This window comes from Saccostrea echinata, unplaced genomic scaffold (genome assembly GCF_033153115.1).
Source record: "Saccostrea echinata isolate AGI-Se365-2 ecotype Australia unplaced genomic scaffold, CSIRO_AGI_Sech_v1 ptg000054l, whole genome shotgun sequence".
Taxonomy (NCBI): domain Eukaryota; kingdom Metazoa; phylum Mollusca; class Bivalvia; order Ostreida; family Ostreidae; genus Saccostrea; species Saccostrea echinata.
Genome location: NW_026889803.1, coordinates 34,473,300 through 34,484,243, shown reverse-complemented (window position 1 = coordinate 34,484,243; position 10,944 = coordinate 34,473,300). Strand labels below are relative to the sequence as shown.

Sequence of the window (10,944 nt, the reverse complement as noted above, 5' to 3'; positions counted from 1 at the left end):
TCAATTTTGACTGCCACCCAATCTCTAACTGGATGCAAAAAGCTGGCACATAGGGTTTAATATTGATATAAAATTAACAAAATCGAACATATTCCCTTCTTGGTTACCATAGCAACAGTGTTGTATTTTTCAACAAACGTTATCAATATATGATATTCAACTTTAGTTCTACCAGATAAGTAATATTCAAGGTGAGTCAAATAATATGTTTCTTGAATGATTGGTAAGTAAATTCCTAAGGCAGCAAAAAAAATATCACTTTAAACAACTGGTTCATCGTTTCCATGGTTACACTGCAAAGTAACAATTAATCCCAATTTTTCTTATATTGTTGGTGTTGCAAGGTCCTAAGGATGTATATGTGCCAGTCATGAAATTTATTGTTTTTCCTGAAGATAGTTGCATTAACCCAATCTTAGCAACACATTTTGCATGCTAACACTGTGTTACCATGGCAACCATGAAAGTTATTTTTAGAATAATATTGCCAATACCTAATTACTTAAGGTCAAATATTTTTATTGTTTTTTTCTTAGGTTGTTGATTGAGTTTGATCATTTAACACCTATCATTAGTGAATATTGAGCGTTTTTCTGCATTTTTCAGCATCTAAAATGTATTCCGAATGTACCCATGGTTACCACTTATTTAGAGATCAATTCTAAATAGTTTCTTCATAGCATAAGTGGCAACAAGGTGTCAGGTTTTTGTGAGAATGGTTTGTTTGTTATTCTTAGTCTTTGTTAAGGCTTAATAAAGATTCAAGGTAGCTGAAAATCTCAATTTTTCCAACTATATTTCTGGCTGTTACCATGGCAACTAAGACACATAGCAGCGAAATTTTATTTGATATATGTTTCTGGTGTCAGGTTATAATAATGGGCAATGTTTCAGCAAAATCGATGACCATGCGTGGCAAAGAAGTTTAAGTGGTTACAGATAATCACTATTAACATGTATCAAAATATTTTTCTATATGTTTGTACATCTAGCAGACAACTGTTTCCATGAGTATTAAGAAAGGTCAAAACTCTACTTATTAAAATTCCAGAATTTAGGCCGATACAGCCTGGGTCTTAACTGGTACATGTAAAATTATACTTCACATTTGAAAATATTTTTCTTCCCTCTTGGAAAGAAAGCCGGCAAACATTTTGCATTGGTGTAATGAGCTAGAAGTAATTTTTCATCAAAATTGTGAATGTTACAGAGTTAGTATACCGAATTCCATTACTTTTCAAATATTTCCGTAACAATACAGCAGTGATAATCATTGTCGATAGTCTGAGTTAAAAAAATTCCACTAATTTTTCTTTTCTTTTTCTTTGGGGGGGGGGGGGGCATATTTTGGTGATTTTATGCATTTGAAGGGTTCCGATCATACCGGGCATATCTTAACATGCGGGGTGAACGTTTATATACTCTGTTACGAAGGGGATGTACATGTATCCTCTAGCAGTCTAAGCGACGGGAAGGTGGTTGTGGTACCTTTTTTGTTCATTTTCTTTCGTTTATAGATACACTTCGCCGGAAAGCATACATGTATGCTTACAGAAGAAATAATATGGAAACATACGAATCAACCGTACAGGGTGTATATATACTTTATGGTTATTATATCAAACACCTCAAAGCTCTAGTTTATCATTACTTTTCTGTTCTGATAATTAAATGCTATCTTTGTAAGTTTATGCATATATTATCTGTGAATAAAATCAATCGTATTTGAAGATATTGACGAAAAATTTGTTTAAAAGAAGAGGTACCTCGACCACCTTGATCATTTCGGACCAAAATGACGTTTCGAATGGAGCTCAGCTAAACTGTGACGATGTCCTCCTTACAGTGTATTAAATAGCAAATAAAGCACAACCAAAGATACATATAAATGTAAGCCCCTAATTATTTAATTAAAGTTGTGACACTTTCCAAGCTTCACTTCTTTGAGGAATGGTCATATTTGACTTTCAGGTCACGATTTATCTTCCTTGTGTGCGTTTTACTTTGCGAATCTGTAGAAGCTTATAAAGAGATCTGTATCGGCGGCAGGGAACTCAACTGCCAGGAATGGAAGAATCATATGCTTGCAGAACACAACAGGGTCAGGAAGGACAAAAATCTCCCACCATTAGTAAATATTATATTTCATTACCTACGTGTGTATTAATTATACGACTAGTAAATTCTTATATTATTGGCTCTAATTGATAAAATTGAATTTTCAGACTCGAAAATGTATTCCAAAAGAAATAATTTTTCCTTTTCTCATTGGGCATAATTTTATGATTTGTGACTTCTTCGTAACTATTCTACGTAATTTAGTTTAAATAATAACCATAAAGAATATTATAAGTGTATAGTCTGCTTCATTATATATTGAATTGACAAAAAAGAAATTTTAATGGTAAATCATAGGTTTAAATATTTACATATACCGACTCTTTTACAATGAAATATATGGAGATAACGAACAGTATTCAAGCTCAAAAGTCCATTATACAATACAAAATAGAAGCCGAGCAAACAGGGACCTCCAAACATAAGAGGTGGGATCAGGTGCCATGGAGGAGTGAGCATCCCCTGTCGACCGGTCACACCCGCCGTGTGCTCCCTGTCATGATCGGCAAATAACGGAAAAATTTATCGACAATTCAGTGTGTAAATAATGGCCTAACAATTAGTATGAAAAACGTCAGTCAGCATTTGACTCAATGATAAATTGTATTTGCTGACAAGGTCATTGTATCGACCATAGAACTTACGAAATGATGACTTTAAACGAGACAGCTGATATTCTTGTTTCATCAACTTATTTGTCAATAATTTACCTCGTTTTAGAAATTGTACATACGTAGAGCATTCTCTTGCGTATCGAATCAACTGAGAGATATATACCCCGTATGCAGGTGATGAAGGTATTATTGCTGCATAAGTAAGGGAAGTTGACGATTGAAAAGTTAAAGTCATCACGTTTATCATAAAGCTTGGTTGTTAGATTACCATTAACGTCTTTTTCAAGTAAAACATCCAAATATGAAACAGATGTGTCAGACTCTGTGGTATAAAATGCCAGTATTTATTTAAACCGCTTTTCTTTACTTCAAACTGTACAGTTTTCCTTTTATTTAGCTAAAATGGTTAAAGATACTAAAAATTGATCTGAATAATTTGAAATACGTGTGCTTCTTCCAATATGTACATATTATCCACATTGTCTTACTTTCTCTGCACGTGCATTTACGTTTGTAATTTGTAGGATTTTAATACACATTCTTGTCTGTAATTATGAACAAATTTTTTTCCCCAATTTTCACTGTTTGAAAAAAACTTGCTTGAAATTCTACAGTTTTATTTCAAGTCGTTTTCTTTAAACAGGTGTGGAATAGTCGATTAGCAAAACATGCCTTGGAATATGCACAAAATTGTTCCCGCAAACACTCAGATCCCAGCGACAGGAAGTACGACTCCGACTTAAATTGTTACTGGATTGGCGAAAACGGATGGTCTGGATATCGCTGTATGTTAACATTTAATCCAACTTAAAAATCGAGTAAATATTGTTTCCACTCCTCAGACTCCATGGGGACAGGGACCTTGAAATCCACTTCTGTTGTTTCTCTTCATCTATGAACAAGTATATGCCATGGACCAAGACTAGTTGATATTGTATAAACAATTCAGAAAAGAAGCTTAAAATGTTCATAAGATTAATCACTTCACAATAAGACAGACTAGAAAAACAGCAATAGGCCGACTATAAGATTCAGGTGACAAAAATTGCTTTCAAATGATTTTTTAGTCAAGTGTAGTGTTATGTGGTGAAATTGTTTTAATGTATTTGATATTTAAAAATTATAAAGTATATTTGGCAGAATAATATTTGGTTAAATAATTGTTGCCGTGGTTGGTTTTGAACCGTGGTCCTTTGGGTTTGGGCGAGCTGCCTATCCACTGGACCATGTAGTAATATTCCTTTGTTTGAATTGTCAGTTATTCATAACAAGACACACCATGTTAGATCTGGAAGCTCTATTAAATAGAAGTCCTTAATGCCCTGTTCACACGGAGAGTTTAATTCGCAGTAAATTAATGCGAAGTAAAATGATGCCAATTAAAATAATGCGAATTAAATTGCGTTCACACGACAGCTAATGCGAAGTAAACTAATGCGAATTATAATTTTATTTCTACAACAAGACTATTCAGTGAGGCTATTATGACGTCATTTACAAATCACGTCATATTGTGCAGAGCAGATATACATTTGACATAATGTCATAGTGTCTGTACACATTTTAGTGATTTACATAATTTTCCTTTGTTTTCCACTCAAAAATAGCACAAGTACCTATATTTGACCATCGACATGTGGCCTGTGACTTAATTCTGCCCTTACGCATGCGTCAAAATTTAATTCGAATTAGCTTCGCTTAGCGTTCACACGGAGCTAATGCGAAGTAATTTAATGCGCAGTAAACTAATTCGAATTAAACTAATTCGCATTAAATTCTCCGTGTGAACGCGGATCAAATTTAATTCGCAGTAACTTACGTTTAATTCGAATTAAACTCTCCGTGTGAACAGGGCATAAAAGTGGTAATAAATTCCAGTTGATCGTCGTAGAGGTTATCACAGAATGTTATGCCGTGTTCACACGGAGAGTTTAATTCGAATTAAACGTAAGTTACTGCGAATTAAATTTGATCCGCGTTCACACGGAGAATTTAATGCGAATTAGTTTAATTCGAATTAGTTTACTGCGCATTAAATTACTTCGCATTAGCTCCGTGTGAACGCTAAGCGAAGCTAATTCGAATTAAATTTTGACGCATGCGTAAGGACAGAATTAAGTCACCTGCCACATGACGGTGGTCAGTTACAGGTACCTATGCCATTTTTAGTGCAAAACAAAGGAAAATTACGTTAATCACTGAAATGTGTATAGACACTAAGACTATTATGTCAAATGGATTTGCTCTGCATAAGGTGACGTGATTTGAAAATGACGTCATAATAGCCTTACTGAAAAGCCTTACTGTAGAAATAAAATTTTAATTCGCATTAGTTTACTTCGCATTATCTGTCGTGTGAACGCAATTTAATTCGCATTATTTTAATTCGCATTATTTTACTTCGCATTAATTTACAGCGAATTAAACTCTCCGTGTGAACAGGGCATTAGTAACAGTGATGTGACAAAATTGATCCATGGTTTTTTGGTTGCTCCCTTACTTAGGGCCTTCACCATTATATTTCTTATATGGAATAAAGAATGAAAACCACATAAATCCGGTGTTTCAGTAGTTTTATTCTTCCTATTTTTATATCAATTTGCAGCGTCAGGAGATCAAGCAACAAAAGCGTTTGAAAATGAACGGAAATACTGGGATGACAAAACTGATAAATGCAAGTTTCATTGGACAAAATGTGGTCATTATAAGCAGGTACTTTTCAAATATGTTTATAAAATGCAATGTTCATTTAATTTGAATACTTTAACCGGACACCACACATTTTTTAACGAACAATTTCTCATATACGATGCTTAACTACTTTTTTTTTTTAATTAAATTTTGAAAAAAAAATTGATTGTTCAAATGATTTTTTAATCTTAAAGTTCAACAAATTTTTGACAAGTAAAACTGAAACCATACTGCAAATGTAAAAAAATGAAATTGAAAAAAAATCATCTAATTCTACATCAGTTTGAATGAAAGTTGGACGCTTCATAAATTATTTTACAATTTTGACTAATTATTTTTGTCAGATAATTAGCCGTAGAACATGCATGCTAGGATGTGGAAGGGCTAAATGTGGCGAAAACAAAAGAAGGATATGGTGTTGGTATGCCACCAACTGTCGTTCTTGTGGTACGTTTAAAACTAATTTACTTAGCAGTTGTGGTACGATTAATAAAAAATTTAATTATCCGAGATTTTAATAACAAATGATCCTTGGTTTGAAGCTCATTCAAGAGAGTTTCATTCTTTTTCCATGAAAAGTACTCATTATATCTTTTTTTTGCATGTATCCATACAACTGTATGCTTTCAGAATCTTCGAAAAAGAGAGAGCTTATACAGTTGTTAGGACTGCGATCAGTAGACGATCTGTACGATTTCGAACGAGACTTTCGCAAACAAGACATGTCAACTGCCGCCCCTCCTACAAGACAACCTCCACCTTCTCAAGAAGTCACGGGGGTGATGTCTGACGAGAGCGACGAGAATAAGGAAGACAGGAGCGACTCCATCGAAATCATTTGATAGCTTTGTAGAAATTACCTATGTAATCTTGAGTTGTCAATTCCTAGTTAATATCACTGTCAGTTTCTTACATTCTTTTTGACAAATATATTCAAATTTGATCCTTATCAGTTAATGTTTGTCATTCAAGTCTTTAGGCAATTGATATATGTAGGATCCTTTCATGATTAATTTAATACGCCGAAATAAATTAATCTAAACATTCTATTAAAAAGATTTATATACAGATGGTTCGGAATTCAAAGATAAAAGTCGCTATGGCTGAAGTGATGAAAAAGAATGTGCTCTCCACAAGACTTCCAACGAAAGCAATAAGTTTTACCGCCAAAACAAAAGCCATACAACTTGCATTTTGAATATACTTGTAATAAGACTTCTACTGACATTTTTTTTTACAATAATTTCAGACTCGCTCTTCTGCTTACAATCCAGGCCTACACAATATGAACATTGATCACTTATAATACATTTTGAATATAAAGTACATGTATTATCATTTCACTCAACAAGGTAAATTAGATGACCTTTGGATTCCAAGTCATACTAGAATCCCTGTCAACACAGAAACTGAAAATGCTGCAAAACTGCACTTCACTATGAAATTGTACAATTCAAAATTCCTTACACTGATCTAAAAATTTGATAAAACTTTACATGAGTTCTCTTTTAATTGGCTTTGTTGAAATTTTTGTAATAGATATAAATAACTTTATGCTATTGATAGAAAACAAAGTTAATAAATAAATAAATCGTTTGTTTTCGGCCTGGAACGTCAGGACGAAGTGATCATAGACTTTTCATTAACTATACACCATATTCTATTAGAATGTACTGATTTTTCTCCTATACGAAGTATACTTTTTAATAACGTGCAAACAATGCAAGATATATTAAAAACATAAATGGCTGTACAATTTTACAGGAAACTCATTTTTTACAGTAAAATTTAAATGTATTTATATTTTAAGTAGCTTTGTTTGTAAATATATATCGACATTACAGTTATAATTGTTTTCATATTTTTAAAATCCGTTGAATATGGGACGTTAAACGGTGCTTATTTTCAAAGATAATAACCCTCTCGTCACGCAAAAGCGTTGGCTCACTAATATATGCTTTTGATAAAAATGACCATGTCCTATCTATGTTTCTAAAAAAAATTATTAAAAGCGCACGATACAACATAAAAATACGACATTCTGAGAGATCTTTACAATATTAGCCTCAAAGAACATTTTTAAAAATATTTAAAACAATTATTTTAAATGATAGATACATGTATTTAAAACTAGGATCTACATTAATATTTTCAAACACTTTTGAACAAGATATGGACGTGCATCAAGGAAGTACAAGTATTTGATCAGTCGCCAAAATAGTTAAGCAGAAGTACATATACATTCTTTCAAAAATATGCTTGGCAGTATTTATGTTTATTAGATTTGTTCTTTAATATGAATTCCACTGAGCGACAATTACAATTGTGTCTAAACTAAGTTCAAAATTGGGCTGATGTGTATGGCTTTTAAAATTTCAAAAAGTAAAACTGCGTGTGTGCATTTTTGTCTCCAACAGTTTTTTTCCAGTCACTTTCTACATCGAAGCGCACGAACCGCCTCTGAACTTACATGTAGGAAGAATTAAACTCACTTTAACGTACACAGCTAAATAAAAAGCAAATACTGATAATCCTGCATTGGCTGTTTTTTTTCCCATCCGCAGGAAGAAGATTTATAAATGATAAATAAATAACATGTATAAAATCAAGTGTTAAAAATCGTAATTTATGATTATGATTAGGGATTCTGATTTACTATTGGATGTTGTAAAACCCACAACTCACTCTCAAATACCGCCATGTAAATTAAATAAACCTGCTGCAGATACATGTACGCTCTTACCTGAGTTAGAAATCAGAAGAATCCCCATGTTTTCAAACAGAAATTTGTCGATATAAAATATTCTACAATCTTAAACAATAAAGTTGTTGCCGCTGCAGTGTTTAAAATGTGTGTTTAATTTTCTACACGACCTCCAAATGAAGCAACATTTTACAGCTAAAACAGAGAATATGTAACTTGCATTTGAATGAATTACATAATGTAAAACTTATGTAGTGACTATAGGCATTAGAAAATCTTTTCTCTGTTATCGCAATAAGCAAATTCAAAGAATTGTGGCCCCCCGCTTTCGGTGTCTTAGTGGCTGGGATGAAATTATTTATGACATATTGTAACGACCCAATGATAGATTATATTTGCTAACAAGGTCATTATAACGACCATAGAATTTACGAAATTCTGACTTTTAACGAGGATTTTTAAATTTCTTTAACATCAACTTATCTGTCAGTATCCTGCCTCGGTTGAAAACTTGATCGTACTCGGAGCATTCTCCTGAGTATCGAATAAGTTGGGAGATGTAAACACCATTTGCAGGTGATAACGGAATATTACATAAATAAAGGAAGTTGACATGGAAAAGATGTATCATCTCTTTTGTCATACAATTAATAAATTATCCTGCAAAGGAGGTTGAACTTTATTAAATGATACCAAGTCGACACTCTCTGTCAAGTTTAAAATTGTCAATGATTTTCTGATTTAAAACATGACACAGGCACACTTTAATCTCTTTTCCCGCCAGTTAAATTAAGGAGACACTGACGCAAAAATGGGAAAATTGACAAAAAATAAAATTTTTGCATGGTCCATGCAAATTTTGATAGTATAAAATTGCATGACATTTTAGGTTCCAGAACCAAAACCAGAGACTAGCACTACTGGTGTGTATTAATCACTGAAAAGAAATGCATCTTCGTAAAGTCTGGTACTGGTACACCAAGTCTTATTCAAATCAGACAAGAAGTGTAGAAGTAGTAGCGCTTTGAAAGCATTGTGAAAAATCGTATTTATTTTATAGTAACTTATAGTAACCATGACAACATTTTTCGTCAAAAACTGATCAACATAATAATGTTATCTTGTACTCCAAGTCTTACTAAAATCAAACCAAAACTGTAGAAGTAACGTTTCAAATGAATTTCATAAATTTTTATTTGTAGAGGCCATGGCAACACTGAAATTAAAAACTAATGAATAGAGTTATGTATCTTAGACTCTTAGTATAGTCTACTTGTACAAAAGTCTTATATAAATCCAACAAATTCTGTATGAGGAGCGGCGTTTTGAAAGAATTTCAAGAACTTCCTATTTTAAGTAAGCAAGGCAACATTGTTTGTTAAAATCAAAAACCAAAAACAAGAATTGAGTATCTTTGTATGGTCTTCTTCTACGTCATTCGCCCGCGTGGCGCAGTGGTTAGAGCGTCTGCTCTAGATCTAGAGTCGCGAAGTAAGGAGTTGATCCTTACGTCGCGGGTTCGAATTCCACTGTGGGACGTGGAGATCGGTCCTTCGGATGAGACGTATAAACCGAGGTCCCGTGTAGCAGTAGGTGCTGGCACGAAAAAGATCTCTCACTGCTCAATGGCCGTAAGTGCCGAGTATAGGACAAAATTTGCAGCTCTCCACCGGCAAGTGGTGGCGTCCCCATATGAGTGAAAAATTCTCGAGAGGGACGTAAAACAAAATACAATCAATCAATCAGTCTTCTACGCCAAGTCTAATTCTAAAGTTTTGAAATTTCTATTTCTAGTAAACATGGCAACACCGTTTATCAAAACCGATGTATATGTATCTTAGTATAGTCTACTTGTTTACAACGTCTTCTTGAAATCGAACTAGAACTGTAGAAGGGGTAGCATTTTGAATGAATTTCAGTAATTCCTATATTAAGAAACTCTAGCAACACCATGTGTCAAAATCAAAAATACATTCACAGAATTATCAACTTAGTATAGTTTAGTTGTGCACCAGGTCTTATATGTATTGAAATTGAACAAAAACCGTGGGAGGAGTGGGGTTTTGAATGAATGTCAAAGACATTTCTATTTTTAGTAGCCATGGCAACATAGTTCGTCGAAATCAAAAACCAATGAATAGAATTGTCTATATTATTATATTCTACATGTACTTGTTCATCAACTCTTATTGAAATCAGATCCAATCTGTAGGAGGAGTACCGTTTTGAATTAAATTAAAAGAAAGGATGACTGCACTTAAGGACATGCGAATGGTCAACATCTAATCTACAACTCTCCTCTTAATGAAACCAATGATACAAAATAAATCAAAAATGTATTCTAGAAATCACTCAAGAATTTTAACCAATCTATCCTTCAAAAATGAACAAATTTAATATTTGAAATCAATCGATTATTAATTGATTATAGTGCATCCGATTATTCTGATAATCGATTACGGAAAAAAAATTCCGATTTCCCATTACTACTGGGGTCTTCACAAGTTTTTGAATCTCTGTACGATAATAAGGACGCCCACTTTTTTTTACTGACTTTATACATGGTCAGCGCATGTTTATCTATTGTTCTCTATTAACAGTAGTTGTATATTTGATTTACTAATGTTGTGTCAAACGAAGATTGATAGACAAACATGCGCTCATGGTTTAAACGAGAAAAACCTCTTCTTCTTTAATTCGCTCTCTCTATTGTAACCAAGGGCTGTGGCATGTTGAATATTATAATTCACCACGTGATTTCTTACCTCAAGTAACTCTGTGAATACTAAATTCCATTTTATTGTATCACAGTCTAAA

General features: G+C 33.2%; 1 protein-coding gene across 1 annotated transcript; it reads left to right on the top strand.

Moving 5' to 3' along the window:
- The first annotated feature begins 1,671 nt into the window (after positions 1 to 1,671).
- On the top strand, positions 1,672 to 6,265 carry LOC133204821 (uncharacterized). The gene is made up of 6 exons (XM_061340565.1): positions 1,672 to 1,682; positions 1,972 to 2,131; positions 3,376 to 3,517; positions 5,338 to 5,444; positions 5,768 to 5,870; positions 6,054 to 6,265. Exons 1-6 carry the CDS (start codon positions 1,672 to 1,674, stop codon positions 6,263 to 6,265), a joined length of 735 nt encoding a protein of 244 aa, XP_061196549.1.
- The last annotated feature ends 4,679 nt before the right edge of the window (positions 6,266 to 10,944 follow it).

Excerpts from the sequence above, each read along its gene's own strand:
- LOC133204821 (XM_061340565.1), top strand. Across the intron at positions 2,132-3,375 it reads ACAAAAATCTCCCACCATTA|GTGTGGAATAGTCGATTAGC; the intron begins GTAAATATTATA and ends TTCTTTAAACAG. Across the intron at positions 5,445-5,767 it reads AATGTGGTCATTATAAGCAG|ATAATTAGCCGTAGAACATG; the intron begins GTACTTTTCAAA and ends TATTTTTGTCAG.